This window comes from Balaenoptera acutorostrata, chromosome 2, assembly GCF_949987535.1.
Source record: "Balaenoptera acutorostrata chromosome 2, mBalAcu1.1, whole genome shotgun sequence".
Taxonomy (NCBI): Eukaryota; Metazoa; Chordata; class Mammalia; order Artiodactyla; family Balaenopteridae; genus Balaenoptera; species Balaenoptera acutorostrata.
In genome coordinates, this window is record NC_080065.1 from 178,364,564 (window position 1) to 178,386,503 (window position 21,940).

The 21,940-nt window shown below is 54.1% G+C and overlaps 1 protein-coding gene and 1 long non-coding RNA gene across 3 annotated transcripts in view; both read right to left on the reverse strand.

The window, feature by feature from the left end:
- Positions 1-2,391: 2,391 nt before the first annotated feature.
- On the reverse strand, positions 2,392-3,336 carry LOC130707048 (uncharacterized). Its single transcript, XR_009007054.1, has 3 exons — positions 3,237-3,336; positions 2,876-2,965; positions 2,392-2,460 (listed from the first exon to the last, which is right to left on the reverse strand). It is a non-coding gene; the product is annotated as an uncharacterized LOC130707048 (long non-coding RNA).
- A 3,379-nt stretch (positions 3,337-6,715) lies between these two features.
- LDLR (low density lipoprotein receptor) overlaps positions 6,716-21,940 on the reverse strand; it is a 37,809-nt gene continuing 22,584 nt past the window's right edge. The window contains exons 8-18 of one of the 2 annotated variants that reach the window (XM_028163270.2): positions 21,596-21,721; positions 19,761-19,932; positions 19,447-19,674; positions 16,362-16,480; positions 15,920-16,059; positions 14,380-14,521; positions 14,117-14,269; positions 13,118-13,237; positions 10,320-10,397; positions 9,120-9,277; positions 6,716-8,466 (exon numbers count right to left, since the gene is read on the reverse strand). In XM_028163270.2, the coding sequence (XP_028019071.2) occupies positions 8,431-8,466; positions 9,120-9,277; positions 10,320-10,397; positions 13,118-13,237; positions 14,117-14,269; positions 14,380-14,521; positions 15,920-16,059; positions 16,362-16,480; positions 19,447-19,674; positions 19,761-19,932; positions 21,596-21,721 (1,472 nt within the window). In that variant the 3' untranslated portion in view covers positions 6,716-8,430. The remainder of the gene's footprint in view (positions 8,467-9,119; positions 9,278-10,319; positions 10,398-13,117; positions 13,238-14,116; positions 14,270-14,379; positions 14,522-15,919; positions 16,060-16,361; positions 16,481-19,446; positions 19,675-19,760; positions 19,933-21,595; positions 21,722-21,940) is intronic. The other variant, XM_057540541.1, reaches the window with a different exon arrangement.

Consider the following 21,940-nt stretch of genomic DNA (forward strand, 5'->3'; position numbering starts at 1 on the left):
ATGATGTGAAAAAGAAGCAGAGCCCTTTATTTGTACCCTTGGCCTCCAAATGGCAAAAGACTTGATCTAGACCAGGGTTTTCCTGCCTCAGCCTTCACGATGTCTGGGCTGGGTCACTGTCTCTGGTGGGGGCCGTCCTGGACATGACAGGATATCTGGCAGCATGCCTGGCCTCCACCCACTAGATGGGAGGAGCACAGCCCTGTCGCGGAAACCCCGGGGGAGGGGGGCGGGCACCCTCAGGGCTGTCGCCCCCCTGCCTCGCAGCCTCAGCCAGGAACCGGGCAGTCTTCTGCCAAGGCCAGCTGAGGAGCTGCTGTCACCTTGGTGGCTGGCTCTTCCTGCTGACACAGCCAGCCTCCACCTGCTCCCCTGCAGGAGTGCTCCCCGCCCTGAGTAGAGCCGGCCCAGCTGAGGGTCCCAGGGCGGGCGGAGAGGCGTATTTCTCACTAGTTCAAACAGATTAGCAGGTGCAGAGCCCCTGGGAGAGAAAGCCGGTGTTGAGGGGCGGGTGCAGTTACAGACGCAGGCTTCTCTGGGCCCAGGGCCTGAGCCCCCCGTGGGCCTGCTCCCCGCCGCCTGAGCAGTGGCCTCGCTTTGTTCTGGGAGGGGCCCTGGCGGCATTGCCTGCCCAGAACTCAGTTTCCCCAAGAAGAAGAAGGTGGCTCCAGGGAGGCAGCACGGACCTGGGCTCAGAGGGGCCCCGTCGCCCCAGGCCTCCCCCGCAGCCAGCCCAAGGAGTGAGCAAGTGGGTGAGGAACGCGGCCCGGCGGGGCCCGGCGGGCGCCTTCAGGGAGGTGCCTGAGCTCACAGGGGCCGGGAGAGGCCCTGGCCCTCCGCATGCCTGGGCCCTGACTCACTGCCCGGCGCTGGCTGGACGCCCGGACAACCTCGGCCCGCAGCCTCCAGCCTGCACACCCACCCCCGCCCCTGCCTGCTCTCCCTCTGAGAGCCGGCCCGTGGGCAGCCAGCAGCCAGCTCTCTTGGCCGGGCCTGTTGGAGTGGGTGCAGGATCGGAGTCCCCCCGACCGGGCAGTGAGTGGGGAACCGAGGCCTTGCGCCTGCAGAGGTGAGACTTGACCCCTCACCCCCGGCGCGTTCCTCCTGCACCCCTCAGGCCAACACCGTCCCACGCCGGTGAGGAGTACCCATTTTACAGGTGGGGGAGCTGAGGCACAGCTTGGTCCAGTCGGTTGCCCAAAGTCACAGGACAGTGACACCCTGGGAGGCTGAACTCGGCAGTGGGGCCCCGGGGTCCGTGGAGGAGCATCTTGGCTTTGCAGATGAGAAATGGCCTCCAAGGCGCCTGCCCCTTGTCCGAGGTCACCCAGGTAGAAAGAGACCAAGGACTGGAACTCAGGCCTGTACTGGGTGGAGCCCTGCTGGGCGACGGAGCAGGGTAAAGTTCTAGACGCTTAGTGATCAGTGGTTGCCGGTCAAGTATCCAGACACCTGGCCAACCTGTCTTAAAATTGGTGTTTCTGGGGAAAATAGCCAAGGGTACATGGAGTTGAGAGGCCAAACCCCTCACACTGGACCTCCGGCAAGCTTGGTGGGCCGAGGCTGGTGAGAGGCCGGGAGGACTGGTCACAGGGCATCAACACAGACACGGCAGTGCTTGGACCACCCTCGGGGAGGCCCCAGGACCTCCCGCCGGCTCCCCGACTGACTCAGAAGTGTGCACGGGGCATCTGTGACCTGCCAGGCCCCCCTTCAGGGAGCCCCACTCCAGTGGAGGCCACAAGCAGGTGCTCTGTGCCGGCTCCCAGTGCCCTACAGGTGATGAAACTGAGGCACAGGGACGGCAGGCTAGTCGTGGAAGGTGTCGCAGCTGATGGAGACAGAGCCTGCAGGAGGCCCCAAGGAGGAAGAGCCATTTGAGCCCAGATAGACCTGAGCCCGCTGGGGACAAAGGTGAGGAGACAGTGAGCCAGGCAGAGGGAACAGCAAGTGCAAAGGTGGGTGTTCAGGGACAGCAAAGAGGCCAGCATGGAGGGAACATGAGGCCGTGGGGCTGGATCATGCCAGGCCTGCAGTCCACAGTGAGGCATGGGGAGGATTTTCAGATTCCAGGGGGGCCCCAGAGTTGGGGCTTGGAAAGGGGAGCCTGACATTGGCCTCTTGACGCAGGTCATGGTGCAGAGGCCCAGCCAACTAGGGGGGTGGTCTTGCTATGAACCCCCAAGCTCCCCACCTCCATCCCAGGCACAGCGTGGGAGAGGAGGCCTCCGGGGTGAGCAGAGCAGCTGTGCCGGGAGGGTGGAGCCCCTCCACCAAGGGCAGGAATCAGTGCTGAAACCTGAGCTGCCTGGAGGGGAGGCTGGATGGGACCCAGGAGTCCTGGGGGCTATCCCCCCCCATCCCACTGCACTCAGTGGGGTGGGTGATGTGACCAGTGTTCGCTCAAACTCCAACTCTCAGCCGCTCTCTTATCCCTTCATCGTGGAGGGGATTCACTTCCTGGGGGAGAGGAAGGGGTGCTGACCCCCACTGTGGGGGAGGGGCCGGCGTCAGGGACAGCGCTCCTCCCTCCCTGCCTCCCCCCTTCCCTCCCCCGGACCTGGGCTCAGCCCCGAAGGCTCCAGCCTGACTCACCACAGGCAGCTGTGGTTTCAGATGCCGGTGGGGGCAGGAGGGGGAGGCAGCGGAGGACATGAATTGGGGTGTCAGGCTTGGGGGAGCAGCTTCTTCCCACCACCCAGCCAGTCCTGGCCAGAGCCATTGAGCCCTTGGAGAGGGGGAGTCAGGGTCACGCTTGCCCACACCCTGTCCTTGGGGACGGCAGCTCCGAAGCTCCAGTCTGCTCCCCACCCCTTTGGGCAGGCTGAGCCCACAGACCAGGTCCAAGCGGCCGGCTAGCTGCGCTGCATCTTACCTGGGTGACATCCACGCCCTTCCCCAGGGGACCCCTTGTGAGCCCAGAGAGGATCACCATCAGGCCGCACCCTCTCCACCCCTCGGGCTGCTGGTGGAGAAAGACAAAGGGAGGGACGTCTGGGTCTCACCGGGAGCTGCGGGAGCTGAGACCAGTGACCCCAGCCTCCCCTTTCCCATCTGTAAAATGGGCTCTGGGCCCGCCCCGCCTCCCCACCCTTGGGCGGCCACCGAGGGGAGCAGACAGTTAATCCCCAAGAAGTGTTTGCTCTTATTTTTCCTGAGGCTCTAGTCCTGCGTGTCTGTGTCGTACTCAGTGCCACGGTGGGGACGCCCAAAAAAGTATTTCAGCAACTACTCACTCAATGGAAAACTGCCCAGGCCAGGGACCAGAAACTTCCATCGCCTCCAGCCTCTCCCAGGCGCTTCCTCTGCTCGGGGACCCCTGAGTTCTGCTCACCCTCCCCTCACAGGACCCTCGGCCACCTCCCGGCCCCTCCCGCAGGCCCAGCCATTCGAGCTCATTTGTCCCATTTGCCACACGGCTGAGCATGGAGTCGGTCAATCAACCAATTATCGACCGCCTGCCTGCAGGCCCCGGACGCTTCCTGTGCGGTCCGCTCAGCTTTCGCCCCCAGAGGCATTTTGGAACCTTCCCAAGGCAAAAGGCGGAAGGAAGGAAGGAAGTGCCACCCTGTGGACACAGAAAAGATAACAGTCCCTGCGGCTCCTGGCGCTTCTCTCCACCACCACGCCGCCCCGGGAGGTGGGGATCAGCATCGCCCCGTTTTCAGTTGAGGAAACAGACTCTGATGGGTCCAAGGTTACCCAGCTCAACCCAGGCCGCCTGGCCCAGTCTGCGCTCTTTCCCACCTGCTGCCCCGACACTCCGGGTCCCCTGCCCCTGGGCCCATTCCTGCAGGGAACCCTGTTTCCCAGGTCCTGCTGGGTTCAGCCCATGGGGGCGCTGGCGGGAGGGGGGCCCCGGAGGAGGGGAGAGGACAGAGTCTCTCTCCTCTCTCTCTGCCGTGGAGGGCTCTCCTCCCAGGCTCCCACAGCTCCTGGGCTCCAGGAATGCCACCCCTTCTTCTGCTGTTATTTCTAGATGCCTCATTGTCCCCATTTGTGGTTTTTTGGCTGCGCCTTGCGGCATTTGGGATCTTAGTTGCCCGGCCAGGAATCAAACCTGTGCCCCGTGCAGTGGAAGCGTGGAGTCCTAACCACTGGACCACGAGGGAATTCCCTGGGTTTTTGGTTTTGCTTTAATACATTTATTTATTTTTGGCTGCGTTGGGTCTTGGTTGCTGCCCCTGGGCTTTCTCTAGTTGCGGAGAGCAGGGGCTACTCTTTGTTGCGTTGCGTGGTCTCCTCATTGCGGTGGCTTCTGTCGTTGCGGAGCATGGGCTCTAGGCATGTGGGCTTCAGTAGTTGTGGCACGTGGGCTCAGTAGTTGTGGCTCACGGGCTCTAGGTGCGCAGGTTCAGTAGTTGTGGCGCACGGGCTTAGTTGCTCCACGGCATGTGGGATCTTCCCAGACCAGGGCTCAAACCTGTGTCCCCTGCATTGGCAGGCGGATTCTTAGCCACTGCGCCACCAGGGAAGCCCCTTGGTCTTTTTTAAAAAGTATTATTTAGCATTATTTTCAGTTGTGGTCCAATACACATAACATAAACTTTACCATCTTATCCAAGTTTAAGTGTAGTTCATCGGCCTTAAGCACATTCACATTGCTGTGCAACCATCACCACCATCCATCCAGCTCTTTGGTCTTGCAAAACTGAAAGCCTATAGCGATTAAACACCAACTCCCCAGCCTCCTCGTCCAGCCCCAGGCACCACCGTCCTGCTTTCTGTCTCTAGGAATTGGACCACGCTAGGCGCTTCATATAAGTGGAGCCATACCGTAGTTACCTTTCTATAACTGGCTGATTTCCCTTTAGCACAATGTCCTCGAGAGTCATCCATGTTGGAGCATGTGTCAGAATTTTCTTCCTTTTTCAGGCTGAATAATATTCCATTGTATATAGACACATTTTATTTATCTGTTCACCTGCAGATGGACACTTGGGTTGTTTCCACCTTTTGGCTTTTGTGAATAATGCTGAGAACATGGGTGTGCAAATATCTGTTTAAGTCCCTGATTTCAGTTCTTCTGTGTGTATATACCCAGAAATAGACTTGCTGGATCACATCATAGTTCTATTTTTATTTTTATTGTTATTTTTATTGTTAATTTTTTTCGCCATGCCTCGCGGCTTGCAGGATCTTAGTTCCCCGACCAGAGATCGAACCCATGCCCCCTGCAGTGGAAGCGTGAAGTCTTAACCACTGGACCGCCAGTGAAGTCCCAATAGTTCTGTTTTTTGTTTGTTTTTTTTTAAATTTTATTTATTTATTTATTTATGGCTGTGTTGGGTCTTCGTTTCTGTGCGAGGGCTTTCTCTAGTTGTGGCAAGCGGGGGCCACTCTTCATCGCGGTGCGCGGGCCTCTCACTATCGTGGCCTCTCCTGTTGCGGAGCACAGGCTCCAGATGCGCAGGCTCAGTAATTGTGGCTCACGGGCTTAGTTGCTCCGCGGCATGTGGGATCTTCCCAGACCAGGGCTCGAACCCGTGTCCCCTGCATTGGCAGGCAGATTCTCAACCACTGCGCCACCAGGGAAGCCCCAATAGTTCTGTTTTTAATTTAAAAAATTTGAGGTCCTACTTTTAATTTTTTGAGGAGCCGCCATACTCTTTTTCCACTGTGCCTTTACCATTTTACATTCCCACCAACAATGTACGAAGGTTCCAGTTTCTCTACACCCTCGCCAACACTCGTTGTCTTCTGTTTTTTGTTTTTTATTACAGCCATCCTAATGGGTGTGAGGTGGCATCTCATTATGATTTGCCCACTTGGTGTGTTATGCTTAGGTCCCTGTATTGTTTTTTTCTACCCAGTGACCTGCTGTGTTCCTGACTGTTCCCCAGTTGACATGCCAGGACTATGTGTGGCCTGACTGCCATGCCCTAAGGCGGGGGTCTGAGATGCCCTCGAGGCCCAGACTCGGGTAAAGCTGGGCTGCACAAGAGAATGAGGGTGTAGGGGACTGAGGTGGACTGCAGCCCACGTGCCCTGACACCCATGGCTCTGGCCAAATGTTTCCCCGACGTAGCCAGAGTCACCTGAATTTATGATTATTTGGATTTGTGTTGTGAAATCTCTCGATTTTTTTCTATCTTAGCAACGAATTTAATAGGACTAAATTCAGGAGAATCCTTCCCTGACACCCCCCAACATAAAAAAGCCTCCTGACAGTCAGTTCTCTGTCTCATTATCCTTTTTAATATTCTTCCAGAATAATCTTGTAAAATATAATTTTTTCTATCTGTTTCTTCTTCTAAAATGTCATCTCCTTGAGGGCACACTTTTTTTTTTTAATATATATAACTTTTTTTTTTCTTGGCCGTGACACACGGCATATGGGATCTTAGCTCTCCCTGACCAGGGATCGAACCCCCGCCCCTTGCATTGGTAGCGTGGAGTCTTAACCACTGGACCCTCCAGGGAAGTCCCAAGGGCATGGACTCTTATTCACTGCAGTGTCCCACACGCCTAGAACAGGACCTGGCACACAACAGGTGCCCATTGTTCGTTGAATGAATGAACAAGCAGGAAATTTAGCAAAACCCCAACTCAGGGAAGCACCCAGCAGAGCTGCTCCCCAGCTGAGCACATCCCCCAGAGCCTGCAGCCTGCTGGAGCTCTGGGGAGATGTTCCCTTTCCAGATCCTTCTCCCGGGGAGTCGAGTCCCTCAACAGATGGAGGGAGCCAGAGAACAGAGGAAGAAAGCACTTCTGGTTTAGCCAAATACTTTAAGAAATTTAATCGATCACAGTGAGACATTCAGGCTATAAAAACATTCTATACAGTGGTTTAAAAAGCAATACCCATCCCGGAAAAGCAACCCATATATACAACACAGACCTGATTCTCCTGAAGAGCGTTGCGCACAGCACGTGCGAATAATCTTTTTGTACAGAAAGACGAGGCATCTCAGAGACAGTTTCCCCCAATGCAGCAACCAGGGTTTGCAAAAATAAATAGATCTTTTTTTATATACATATAAGTGATAAATGTTTCAACAAATATACAAAGTGCAAACATAACAAAAAGCTCCCATTGTCTGCCCGGGGATCTATTTACACGCTTCAGAAAGAGAAAAGGTGTTCACAGCCTCCTGCAGGGCCGCCGTGTTCTGTGGTTGTACAGCAGACAGTCCCCTCAGAGAGTCTCCGTGGGAGGCTGACCCCCCCACCGCCCCCCACTCTGTGGTCATAAATGCGATACGTGTGTCAATTTCAGAAAGCATTCTGGTTTAATAAGTCCTGCAAAATGCCCGAGCCAGGAGCATATCCTACAGGGCGGACCTGCCATGCACGTTTCAGATGGATCCCCCGCCAACCATGACCAGCTTATTGGGGAAATGAACAGCTCGGGGGCATCTGCACAGAAGTGGAAACACTAGCCAGATAGTCTCGATCTTGATCTTGGCTTTGAAGTCGTGATCAAGCCGCCCCTTTCCTCCTCATGCACGTCTCCCTACGTGCTGGGAGAGGGGCCAGGTCTGCACCATCACCGACCTGGACTCTCTCCAGCCAGAACAGAACCAGAACGGAAAGCAGTGCAAAATAATAATAGACTGTCGACTTTACACAGTGTACAACTAAACTGAAAAAGTGCAAGGGGCAGGGCTGGGGTCCAGACACCCACACCCAGACAGAGGGACACAGTTAGAGGTCGGAGCCACCTATCTTCACGCACAAGGCAATGGGGTCTCAGGCACTTAATACATATTAAGGGTGACGGGTGGCTCAGGTTTTCCCTGGGGATGGCCGGGATTTTGGTGAATGAATAGGGCTCAGCGGGTGCCACCCCCAGAAGGCTGGATCCAGCCATCACCAGGGGCCCTTCCCCAGCATAAGGGGAGGGCAAACCCAGCTTGGAAAACCCTAGTTTGATCCTGACCTGTGGGTGGCAGAGCAAAGGCCAACTCTGACCATCCCATCAGGCTCGGCAGGCAGAGGTAAACACGTTCAGTCCTGAGTGTGGGGCTCGAGCTAGAGGGCAGGTGAAGCAGCAGCTACCCGGGACCCCGTTGGTAGCAACTGCTCTGGTGCGTTCAAAGCCACTAGCTTTCCCGCTCCGTGTCCCTCCGTCCATCATTCCCTCAGGGGAAGAGCACGTCAAGGAGGAGAGAAGCTCGGAAACATCCCCCAGCTCGTCCGCCTTCCTCCTCTTTTCCTTTCAGCGTAAAGAAAGAAAAAATGCAACCCAAACCCGTTCCGTGGGCGCTGTCGGAAGCCTGTTCTGCCTCCCAAACAAATAAATATATAAAACAAAGCTTTGGCAGACAAGGCAGACGGGCGCCGGGGCTGCAGCCACCAGCACTGCTTTTGGCGCCGAGGTCTCAGGAAGGGTTTGGGGCAGGTCAAGGGTCCGGGGAGAAAGTGTTCTTCCTGCCAGCGAGTGACCAGCGGCAGGTTCCGGGAAGGGACGGGACTTGAGGCAGCAGCTCACGCCACGTCATCCTCTAGGCTGACCATCTGTCTCTGTCAACAAAACGGTAAACACCGGAAACCATCAGTCCAACATCCAGTAAACATGGCCAGCGGCCACCTACGCCTCACTCCCTCCTGGCCCCTCCAGCCAACCAGCCCCCCGCGTCGCCCGCTGGACCCGCACAGTGGCCTCCCCCCCGGGGTCTCGGAGCTCCTCAACCTGGCCCCAGCCTGCTCCCTCACAGCCGGCAGGGAGCGCCGTGACCACCGCGTCTGCTCGTGCGGCTCCGTGGCTCCCACCGCATTCCATGGGTGCTGCTCCATCTGCCCCGGCCCCTCCCACCCTCCCCCACCCTCTCCATTCCGGTCACACTGGTGGCCTCCTTGCTCCTCAGACACACCAGGCAGGGCTCCGCCACAGGGCCTTTGCACAGGCGGGGCCTTCTGCACACCGTACACTCCCTGCTCAGGGAAGCCTTCCTGGCCACCTCAAGTTGCACCCCCTCCCTCCCAGACCCACAAACCACTCTCCACCCCGCTTCTGGCTTTCACCCTCGAACCTACGATCCTTTTGCTCATCCTCTGGCCCCGTCCCCGCACCGTGAGAATGTCTGCTCTCCGGGGAGGACCTGGCCCTGAGGAGGCATGACAGACACACGGACGGACGCACGGGCACCAGCGAGGTCCCCAGGGGCGCGGCTCACCGCGGGGTAGGTGTAGCCATCCTGGCTGCGGCAGATGTGGACCTCGTCCTCCGTGGTCTTCTGGTACACAGGGTTGTCAAAGTTGATGCTGTTGATGCTCTTAAGCCGCCAGTTCTTCCAGAGGAGGAAGGTCCCGAAGCACAGGAGGATGAGCAGCGCTGCAGGGAGAGGGGAGAGGTGCTGCCTCCAGCCGCCAGGCCCTTTCAACTCGTAAATGCTTTTATTCCGCATTTAAAGCCCGTTGTAAAAAAAAAAAAATTCTATCTATGAGCATAACAAATCTCTGGCTTGAAGACCACTCTGACTGCCCCACCCTCCGAATACCCAACTATTGTCAATTCTTCCAGTTTTTTTGCATGATTAGTCACATGCGAGCCGCCGCTGTTCTCTGCCTACGGGGCCACAGTGCACTCTGGTTCTGTTTGACCTTGGGTGGGGCTGGATCCCTCTTTGCAGCCTTTATGGTGGGCCTTGGGGTGGCGCTTCCTGTCCCCTCCCTACCCCCTCCCCCAGGTCCAGGGAACAGCCAAGGGCTCACCCGGCCCAGGTCTGAAAAATATTCTGGCCCAGAGGGTGGGAGAGACTCAGGCTCTGCTGGGCCCCCGGCAGCCCCAAGGAAGGTAAGGGACCCAGCCGCCAACCCATAGCGGACAGCTGTTGGGCACTTAGATCTCTCATCTCTGTGAAGGGACACCTTGAAAGGATTTTTTTCGAAAAGGAAAAATGGGTGTGATGCTGACCAAGCCATGATTGATGGGTGAGGGCGGGAAAGCAGAAATCTCCAAACTGCCCCCTGCAAGAGAACCGCTCACCAGGAGGCACGCCTCCTGGTTGCCCTCCCATCCCTTGGGTGTTGGTGAGGCCGCCCATACTCACACCGGGGACCCTGGCCCAGCCCCACTTCCCCCACGTGACACATCGACTGCCCCACTCTGCTCACCGTCAGCTCCGAGTGGGGGGGGGGAATGTTTGTTTCTTTCAGGGCTGGGTCCCCAGTGCCCGGAAGCAATCTTGGTATACAGTAGGCGCTCAACTATATTTGTTAAGTAAATGAAGCTAGGAAGGGGGGCCCAGTGATGAACAGGACACGCAGCAGGGCCACCCCATTCCTGGAGGAAAGGTGGACCAGACTGGCTTACTGGGCACGGAGATCATTTTGCAGGAAACCGGGAACCAGGGGAGGACCGGCCACAGGCTTACCGATTGGGAGGACGATGTACAGAGCACCCACGCCCTGGGGCCTCTCCGCGTCCGCTCGGCCGGCAACATCAGCCAGGACTGCGAGGGAGAAGGGAGAAGGTGAGGCCCAGATCCCCAGTGAGGGGCGGGAAAACACAGCAGGTGTATGATGACAACCCGCAAAGGAGAATGCCTGACATTTCTCAGTGTCCTCAACATTCAGAGGAACTTGGAGCGTCTCCCAGGTGTGAGAGGAGCCGGCTGGCTTCCTCCAGGGCCTCGCTTGTTAGCAATTGGGCTTATGGGATTTGGGGCAAATTTAAGAGGGTCCTTTAGCCTCACATTACAAGGCACTGGGGAAGGGGCTGCTGGCCCCTGAGACCAACGCCTACAGATACAGATTCCCAGTGGCTGGTGAGGTCACTGGTGGACTTTTTCAACCTGCTTCTGCATTTGATGACAAGGAGCCTATTCTGGATGGGGCAGGGGCCAACTTCTGTCCCCGTAATGCTCAGCAATCCCAGTGCCTGGGCTGCATCGCACCAAAGCCCCACAGTCCTGTGCCGGCTGTCCCCGCCTAATAAGAAATATTGGAGGGGGGGGGAAACCTCATTATATAACCACGCCCGTGCACCTGGGCCGGACAACGTGAGGGCCCGTGCAAGTGAAAGTTTAAAGGCCTACAAGCAGGCCAGTGAGCTGGGAAGACTGCACAAGCCACACATATGCCAGGGAACAGTGATGACCGTCTCCGGTTGTGTTCATATCCCTCTGGGTTTTAATTCAATCCGCTGTCGCACATGTTGTGGACAGAGTTTACATGCAGTTTTACATTTGCGCATATTTAAGAAACCTTGTCACAAAAATAATTTAGGGCAGCAGCATCGGTGTCCTTGAAAAAGTTTTCCCTTAAAAGGGCTCCTTTGCCAAATTCGAGAAGCCCTGGACGGGCCCATCTGTGAAATGGTTTTTTAAGCAGTGGTCCTTCAAGTGAGAAGGGTTCTGGGCCTCCCTCAACCATAGAGTTCCTGTTTTATCTCCTTTATGGTTGAACAAAGGATTCAGCTACTCTGAGGGAAAAAAAAAAAAAAAAAAAGTCTGAAACTTGCTGATGTGCCTTTTTTTTTCCCCGGCCAGAAAAGTCTGAGCTCTGTTTCCGGGCTGCTCAAAAACAGGGTCGGGCGCCCTCTGCTGGACAAAGCAGCAAATGGTGGGCTCCAATTCACTGAGAGCCCAGCTCTCACCTCCTCCAGCTGGGGAGGTAGATCATGACCTTGAGGGCGGGCTAAGATGAGGAGAGAGAGGGACTCGCCCCAGGCACTAAATTTAAAGGGGTCCCCCCAAAACTCAGTAAACCAGTAATATTATAATGCATTGTTTTTTTGTTTTTTTCCTGTTTTGGCCACACCGTGCGGTATGCTGGATCTTAGATCTCCGACCACCAGGGAAGCCCCTGCATTGTTTTTAAAAATCAAAATTAATGCCAACGGGAATTCCCTGGTGGCCCAATGGTCAGGATTCCGCGCTCTCACTGCTGAGGGCCCGGGTTCAATCCCTGGTCGAGGAACTAAGATTCCACAAGTCACACGGCGTGGCCAAGAAAAAAGAAAAGAAAAGAAAAATTAATGCCAATACCTCATGGTGACCAAAATAGCAAAATTTTTAGGAAAACAGGATCTGACTATACACTTTGCAAGATCCTGCCTCACTGAGACCCTGGCTCCGAGCAAACTTTATTTACTAGAACAGGTGGCTGACCGCACACGCCGTAGTTTGAGGATTTGATTTTTTTTAAAAATACTGCATTAAAATATTATTTGAATCTTGGGGTTTTTGGTGCCCCCTTTATTTACTTATTTTTTAAAAATATTTATTTAGGGCTTCCCCAGTGGCGCAGTGGTTGAGAATCCGCCTGCCAATGCAGGGGACACGGGTTAGAGCCCTGGTCCGGGAAGATCCCACATGCTGCGGAGCAACTAAGCTCGTGTGCCACAACTACTGAGCCTGTGCTCTAGAGCCCATGAGCCACAACTACTGAGCCCACGTGCCGCAACTACTGAAGCCCACATGCCTAGAGCCTGTGCTCCACAATGAGAGAAGCCACTGCAATGAGAAGCCCGCGTACCACAACGAAGAGTAACCCCTGCTCACCGCAACTAGAGAAATCCCGCGCGCAGCAACGAAGACCCAACACAGCCAAAAATAAATAAATTAATTTAATTAATTAATTAATTTTTAAAAATATATATATATATTTATTTATTTATTTATTTATTTGGCTGTGCCGGGTCTTGGTTGCGGCACACGGGATCTTCGTTGCCACATGCAGGATCTTTTAGTTGCAGCATGCAAAATCTTCAGTTGTGGCATGCAGGGGTGGGTCTTTCTTTAGTTGTGGCCTGCAGGGGGTCTTTAGTTGCGGCATGCAAACTCTTAGTTGTGGGATGCAGGATCTAGTTCCCTGACCAGGGATCAAACACAGGCCCCCTGCAATGGGAGCTCAGAGTCTTACCCACTGGACCACCAGGGAAGTCCCTGTGCACCCTTTAGATGCTGCCCCAGGGAGTGCCTGACCTGCCTCATGCTAGTCCTGGCCCTGTTGGGCAGGCACCTGAAAAAGCCCATGTGATCCCCACTATTCCAGGAACGTGGGTGGGCACTGTTATTAGCTCCATTTTATAGGTAGGGAAACTGAGGCTTCAGAGATGTACAGGCCATGCCAGAGACAGTGAGAAAAGGAGCCAAGACTAAATCCACTCTGTCTCTTCACCAACATGCTCATATCAATGAACCGGGGCCAGGGTGACCCCAGCCTTTACCTTGTTGGGACATCGTCACTGACTCTGCCGTGGTGAGCTCAGGACTGGCTGTGCGCTTCAGCCCCACAGTTGTCGAGTTGACCGTGGAGGGCCTCCAGGTGGTCACTGCAGGTTCAGTCGCTGAAAGAATAAACAGTTCCTGAGTGCCCTGCAGCCTGAGCCCTGCTGATAGCTGCGCTGCTGATGACAACGGGTAGGAAGCAAGTGCCATGGGCCACAAAGAAATAACTGAAGATAAACGCAGTGAAAATACAAACCCACTAATATCTATGTTATTATATTACACGTTGTTTTTCAAAAGGAAGATTCGTAAGTGTTATAGACACACTGGCCTCAAATAGAGACTTTCTCTGAGGATGAGGAGAATCAAAAGGGGGCCACCTTCTCCCTCAGTGTCTGCATCTAAAATCAGTCCCGGGCTTCCCTGGTGGCGCAGGCAGTCATTAAGAGTCCACCTGCCAATGCAGGGGACACAGGTTAGAGCCCTGGTCCGGGAAGATCCCACATGCCGCGGAGCAACTGGGCCCGTGCGCCACAACTACTGAGCCTGCGCCCTAGAGCCCGTGCGCCACAACTACTGAAGCCCGCGCGCCTGGAGCCCGTGCTCCGCAACAAGAGAAGCCACCACAATGAGAAGCCCGCGCACCGCAATAAAGAGTAGCCCCCGCTCGCCGCAACTAGAGAAAGCCCGCGTGCAACAACAGAGACCCAATGCAGCCAAAAATAAACAAGATAAATAAATTTATAATAAATAAATAAATAAAATCAGTCCGTCCCCCACCCAAGAGGTCTGGGAAAGAGAGAACTAGACCTTACAGGTGAACTGAGTCCATCTCCCTGCCAGGCACAGTGCTGATGCGCCCAGCATTTGAGAAAGGCCTTACAAGGGCCTCCTGGGGCCTCGCTCTCCCATTTGATGGATGAGCAAAGTGAGGGTCAGGAAGGTCTGGCTGCTGGGCCGACCCACAAGGGTGGCAGAAGGCAGACTGGTGCCCCCACCTGCAAGGCAGCGTCTCATGTCCTTGGCCAGCAGCGTGCCGTCAGGGCAGGCACAGGTGAACCTGGGCGAGTGGGGGTTGATCTGCGGGGCTGGCAGACACAGGTACTGGCAGCCACCGTTGCGGAGGGCAGTCCTCTCACACCAGTTCACCCCTGCGGTGGAAAAGGCAGGGAGGCAGGGTGAGAACGAGGTCAGAAAATTTCTAGAAAATTCCAGAGTGCCAGCAGGGACAAGGAGGTGGGGGTGGCCATCCCATCTTTACCTCTGGGCTGCGTGAGGTTGTGGAAAAGGACGATGTCCTCTGGAGACAGCAGGTTTTCTGCCATCAAATTAATGTCCGAGCCCGTGAGGCGGTTGGCACTGAAAATGGCTTCATTGACAATATCCGTCCAAAATACTTTATCCTACAAGAGCGTTAAGGAAAATGACAGATCCCATCAACCATGGGGCTGTGACACAGACCACTGTCTCCACACCCCTTAAAGTTATTGGGGTCCTCTGGGGAACAAGCAGTGCTGGGTGGTAGCATCATTTCTTTTTTCTTTTTCTTTAAAAAATTTTTAATTTTTGGGGACTTCCCTGGCAGTCCAGTGGTTAAGACTGCACGCTTCCAGTGCAGGGGACGTAGGTTCGATCCGTGATCAGGGAACTAAGATCTCACATGCCGAGCAGCGCGGCAAAATAATAATAATAATAATAATAATAATAATAATTGTGTAAAATACACATTATGTAAAATTTATCATCTTAACCATTTTTAAGTATCCAGTTCTGTGGCATTAAGTATATTCGCATTGTTGTGTCACCACCATCCATCTCTAAAACTTTTTCATCTTCCCAAATTAAAACTCTGTCCCCATGAAACACTCACTCCCCATCCCCCTCCCCCTCCCCCAGCCCCTGGCGCCCACCATTCTACTTTCTGTCTCTATGAATCTGACTCCTCTAGGGACTCAAATGAGTGGAATCGTACAGTTTGTCTTTTTGTGCCTGGCTTATTTCACTGAGCATAATGTCCCCAAGGTTCATCCATGTTATAGCAGGGGTCAAAATCTCCTTCCTTTTTAAGGCTGAATAATATGTCATTGGATGGATGGACTACATTGTGTTTATCCAGTCATCCATTGATGGACACTTGGGTTGCTTCCAACTCTCGGCTTTTGTGGATCGTGCTGCTTGAACATGGGTTTACGAATACAGTTGACCCTTGAACAACATGCATTTGAACTGCGTGGATTTTTTTCAATAGTAAATACACGATTCCCAGCTGGTTGAATCCACGGATGTGGAACTACAGATACCAACAAACCCTGGATACGGAGGACCGACTCTAAGCTATACTCAGATTTTCAACTGTGTGAAGCGTCAGCGCCCCAAACCCCACGTTGTTCAAGGGTCAACTGTACAGCAACATTCTTTAGAGCAGAGTTTCCCCACTGGGGTGCTATTTAGGGCCACATACGCCTTCGCGGTGGCCCCCCTTCTCTTGTAGGGTGTTGAGCAGCATCCTTTTGTTTTGGCCTTGACTCACGGCTTGCAGGGATCTTAGTTCCCCGTCCAGGGATGGAAGCCGGGTCCCCTGCAGTGGAAGCGCTAAGTCCTAACCACTGGACTGCCAGGGAAATCCCTAATTCCTGGTCTAAGACCTCTTCATGGTCACCGGCAGTTTTCTGACCTAGTCTGGGCTTGAACGACTACATGATGTGTGTGGACCTGTTAGCGGGAGCGCTCGCGCCTTGTATGTAAGTGATGTTCAGTCAGCAGCGCTTGACCGTGAATTCCCGCTTGCCCCCGGCCCCCACCTCAAAGATGGCCAAGGAGAAGGGGTGTGCCAGCTTCTTCTCGTCCTCCAGCACGGTCTTCCGGTTGCCCCCGGTGACATCAATGCTGGAGATGGAGTGCAGCTTGGAGTCGACCCAGTACAGGCGGCCGCTGGAAAGATCTAGAATCCAAGATGGGGGGGACAAGGAGTGGTCACACGTGATGCGGGGGGCAGTGCTTGGGGCTTGGGCACCCTGCTCCCCACAGGTGGGAGACCCCCAAGGACCCAGCAGAGACGCGCCCAGAAAAGCACTTCAGACCCCGCCCCCATCTCCACCCCAACGTGTGAGCCTGAACCGCATGCAGGTATGTGGGGGAATGGGAGCTGAGTTTCAGGTTATAAAATCTCAGGGAGGCCCGTGGCCATTTCCTCTCTTCCAGACTGTGCCTGACCCCCCCTGGACCACTGTGCCCCCAACATACCCAGGGTGATGCCATTGGGCCACTGGATGTCCTCCGTCACCAGCGAGTAAACGTCCACGCCATTCAGGCCCCCCTTCTTGATCTTGGCGGGGGTTCCCCAGTCCGTCCAATACATGAAGCTGGTGGGACAGTGGGAAGGACAGACAGGAAGATATCAGGGAGGGAGGCTCTGCCCACCCGGAAGAGCTGCTTGCCCCTGAAGCAGCCAGGCCAGGACTCCCAGTCGGTTCTGGGGAGACCCTGGATGGGTTCTTTCTGCTTCCCTGACCTTGCTGCCCTCAAGGCCCACACCTGGTGAGACCTGGCAGGATTTGGGCGACCTTTGAGAACAAAGGGAGGTTTTCATTCCAGTGTTGGGACTGGGGCCCTGCAATCTGCACCCTGAACACTGCTTTCTAAGGGCTTTCATAAATTTTTTGCGGGGGGTAATTTTTTTGCTTTTTAAATACATACATATATATATATACACACACACAGCTACATATACATACATGTATATATACACACACACACACAAAGAGATTTTTAAAATTGTGGCAAAACACACATAGCATAAAATTTAGCATTTAACCATTTTTAAGTATACAATTCAGTGGCATTAAGTACATTCACACTGCTGTGTAGCCATCACCACCCTCCATCTCTAGAACTTTCTTTTCTCCCCAAACTGAAACTCTGTCCCCATTAAACACTGACTCCCCACCCATCTCCTCCAGCCCCTGACACCCACTCTCCTACTTTCTGTCTCCATGGATCTGACTCCTCTAGGGACCTCGTATAAGTGGAATCATACAGTATTTATCCCTTTGTGACTGGCTTATTTCACTAAGCGTAATGTCCTTAAGGTTCATCCATGTTGTAGCAGGTGTCAGATTTCCTTTTTAAGGCTGAATGAAGTTTCACTGTATGCATATACCACATTTTGTTCATCTAATCCTCTGCAGATGGACACTTGGCTACTGTGAATCATGCTGCCAAGAACACGGGTGTACAAACATCTGTTTCTGTGCCTACTTTCGATTCTTTTGGATCCATACTTGCAAGTGGATCTCCAAGGGCTTTTATTTTCTTTCTTTTTTAAATCTTAATTTATCTTATTTTATTTATTTATTTATTTTTGCCATATCCTGCAGCATGCAGGATCCCCGACCAGGGATCTAACCTGTGCCCAGTGCAGTGGCAGCTCGGAGTCTTAACCACTGGACCGCCAGGGAAGTCCCTCCAAGGACTTTTAAACATCTGAAGAGATGCTCAGGCTAACTCGCAAGTGACCTAATACATATTAAAACTACCCTGGAATACACCCTCCCCATCATGATTACAAAGATGGAAAACCCTTTGGTGAGAGTGTGGGGAAACGGGTCCTAGGGTGCACCTCTGGCGGGAGGGTCAGTATCACAGTGTTTGCTTGGAAGGACAATTTGAGGCTATGTCCATGTATGTACCCTCAGACCTAGTAATCCAAATTCTAGAATGTCACCCTGCAGATAAACTGCAGCAACTCACCTTCAAAGGCCTTCAAATGTATTCATGGCTACTTTGTATGAGGCAGGGGGGTAAAAACCTAAATTTCCAGGGGCTGGAGAACAGTTTAAATAAATCATGGCCCATCGGGTTGGCAGGGAAGGAAACCCACAGGCCAAATGAAAGAGCCAGGTCGGGGAGAGAATTCCATGCTACTGGGGCGGGGGGGGGGTAAGAAACACAAAAGCAGAGCACTTGGGGACTCCCTGGCGGTCCAGTGGTTAAGACTCTGAGCTTCCAGGCATGGGTTTGACCCCTGGTTGAGGGAACTACGATCCCACAAGCCATGCAGTGAGGCAATCAATCAATCAATAGCAGAGCACACAACACGCATCTAAGTGGAGCGTGTGGGACTTCCCTGGTGGTCCAGTGGGTAAGACTCCCCGCTCCCAATGCAGGGGGCCCGGGTTCAATCCCTGGTCGGGGAACTAGATCCCACATGCATGCCGCAACTAAGAAGTCCGCGTGCTGCAACTAAGACCTGGCGCAGCCAAATAAATAAATATTTAAAAATAAATAATAATAATAATAAGTGGAGGGTGTCTGCGAGGGTGTCCTTCTCTGCTGGAAGTAGGGTGGACCGGGTGACCCTCCACCAAATGAGAGCATTAGTCTTGATTGATGAGGACCTGACACGCCCACCTTCACCCCAAGGGGGGTCTGTCCGTTCTGAGCCACAGACACCATGCAAGGACAGCCAAGTGCGCCTTTGCCAACATTTTCTCCCTGAGGCCCAATGCTCCCTTTTCTCCAGTTATTGCAGCCAGAAATCCTGCCCATCCTGGGGTTGTGAAATGCCACACATGATGTACCGGGGCAGCTGGTGTGTGCTACAGGTGCAGGGTATGTGGGACAGAGGACAGAGTCTTTCCGCCAGGGGACACGGGTCCCTGGGGACACTGGAGCTGCTGAGTCAGCCACGGGGCCTGCAGACCCCTAGAAGGGTGATCCACGGGCAGTGATCTTCACTCCCCTCCTGAAAACTGTCAGTCGGCTAACACTGTCCCAGAGCGTTTTTAAACATCTCTGCAATCCTGTCTTAGTGTAGGATACTCTGCCGCATAATACTACATCGGAATTTAAATTTCTAACTTCTAACAAGTGTTCATTTCTAATATAAATTTTTTTTTTTTGCCGCACCTCCCGGCACTGGGATCTTAGTTCCCCTACCAGGGATTGAACCCACGGCCCCTGCAGTGGAAGCACGGAATCCCAAACACTGGACCGCCCGGAAGTCCCTCTAATATCAATTTAAATCAGTATTTAATCTCTGATTTTGGATTCTATTCCATAGGGCAGGGCTTTTCAGGGTCTGATTCCACCTCAGGTGACACAGCAGACATGGTGGGGCATCGACCCCCAGGGCCCCCATAGGATGGGTGGGGAGGCCCACATTCTGGGCCCTGTTCTTTTCTGACATCGAGAGCATCCTGGGGTTCGGGATAGCCCGCACCCAGCTCAGTCTGGTCTACCTCAGCACGAACCTCCCCATACCTGGAGCCCTAATCGGTTCATGAACCCCACCCGTGTTCTTCGTGCCCCCAGCCCTGGGAATACCCACCCGTGGACGGGATCCACCACGATGGCCCGTGGCTTGGAGCCTTCCTCTTGGAAGAGCGTCTTCCTCTTCACACCCTTGGTGTCGGCCACTGAGACGGTGCCCAGGATGGAGTCAGTCCAGTATATGTTGCTGTGGATCCAATCCACTGCCAGCCCGTCGGGGGCCTGGAGATCCTCGCTGATGACAGTGTCGTAGGAAGAGAAGCTGGGGGCTCTGTTGATCTGGGCGCTGAGGGGAGAGGAGAAGAGTGTCAGCTCCAGGGGCCCTCAGTCCACTCAGGGACGGGGGCTGCATGGGGCGGGGCCCAGGCTCACCTGTAGATCTTCTTCTGGGACAGGTCAGACCAGTAGATTCTGTTGCTGGCCACCTCCGTGTCCAGGGCGACCACGTTCTTCAGGTTGGGGATGAGGCTGGCGTACTCGCTGCGGTCCAGAGTCATCTTCCTCACTTCGTGGCGGTTGGTGAAGAAGAGGTAGGCGATGGTGCCTGGGGAGCCAGGAAGGGGAGTTCAGGAGAGTGAAAGGGACCCCGGCCCCCACTGTCACCCTGCAGGGTCTGACTGAATCAGGGGAGACACCAGGACGCCTGCCTGGGGTATTAACACAGTGGTTCTGCTGTGGATCGGGGAGGGATGGCTCTCCCAGGGCTTCCCAATTCCTAGACATGGAAAATGACTCACTTCAAATGCAAACTAACCAGCCCACACCCCACCACATCCTTTATTGGGGTCTCACACTCTTGCCCACGATCCACCTTCCCTAGTCACCCCAGGGACAGGTGCCAGACAACGAGGGCCAGCATCTAGTCCCCAGAGACCACTGAAATTATTCAGACTCGCCTGTTCCTTCCCACAGAAACCATAATAAAGGCTCTCCCCCACCCCCGGTTTTCCCCTCACTCCTTCTGCCTTCTGACCACTCCTGCTGCTTCCCCGGGTGGCCCCCCCTTAGTGTGCTATGTCCCCTCCTCTTGGGATCTGTGAGCAACAAACTGTCTTTTCAGTGGCAGTCATCTCCTGGTCTGTTGGCCTCACCATAGCTGAATAATAGTAAAACCTACATTTGAAAACACCTGGGCCCCAGCATTTTACATTGAAGAACATAAAGATGAAGAAATGATAACGGCAAATGTAAACAGAGTGATTCCTAATGTCGGGGAATTCTGCTTAGTGCTTTTCCTACAGTTTTCTCTCATTGACCCTCACACTCCTAAGAGGCAGGGGCTGTTGTCAACTCCCTGTACAGATAAGGGGATTAAGGCTCAGAGAGGGGAAGTGACTTGCCCAAGGTCACACAGCTAGTGGGTGGCAGAGCTCGGATTCGAACCTGGGTCACTTTGACTCTGGGGGCTGTGCTATATCCATGACATCAATATCCACCAACACACCGAGCCTTCTACAACTGACCCCCCTCAGAATATCCCTTCCAACGACACCATTCCAGCTGGGATGGCATCTGTAGGGACCTGACCCTACAGAATGGGATGAAAATGAAATCTCAAATCCTGGAGTGCTTCACGCACGGGGATGTGACAGAGGGAAGCCAGGGAGCCGTCAAAGGGATGACGACTGAGAGGCCCTAGGGGAAACAGCTCTAAAATATTTCTGCAAAACTGGCCCTCATTTGGAATCACACTGCAAGAGCAGAACACGACAGAAGACAAAGAATGTTTGGGTGATCTGTCAACTTCACCAGGACAGCTACGCCTCCAAAACCATGGGATCCCTTGATTTAGGTGATTCTAAGAATTAGTGCATGGTGCAGTTCTAACCTAAACGTCAGGTAGAAGAAACTCAGTGATTTCTACTGTTTTGTTTCATTATGAGCAATTATATTTTGGTCTCTTTTCAATGGATTTACTGGAGGGGTGCAGGCTATTCAGGCCATGGCTTTCCATTTCTTGTGCCCTGAAGCCCATCATGGGACTGGGGGCTACAAACCATCCCCCACGGGATTGATCTGCGTCTTCAGAGAAGCCGGACAGGTGTGGGCAGCTCCCTAGCCCGATTCCTAACTAGGCTGTGGTGTTCACCCACCAGAGGTCTCAGGAGCAGATGGTCTACCCCAGGGTCATTGCAGTCGGTGCAAAGTTCAGATGATAAAATTCCCCACCATGTTCGCTCCCCCTCCCGCCGCCTCCCTGCGCTCACCCACGGCCTTGCAGGCCTTGGTGAGGGGCTCCAGCTGGAAGCCCTCCTCACACTGGCACTTGTAGCTGCCCTCGAGGTTCACGCAGAGCTGGCTGCAGGCGTCGGGGTCCTGACACTCGTCGATATCTGCGGAATGGGACACAGAGAGATTTGGGGCATCTTCCCCACGGGGCGCAGATGGAGCCATGGGCTCTGACCAAAGGCCGTGCATCCCAGTGGCAAATGGGGGACAGGTCATCCCCTCTGGGGAAGACCTCCAGGGCCGGGGACTCTGACCAACAAAATCTTGGAAACAGCCAAGTGTCACCTCTAACAGTGACCCCGACCTCACCATTCACCTCAGGG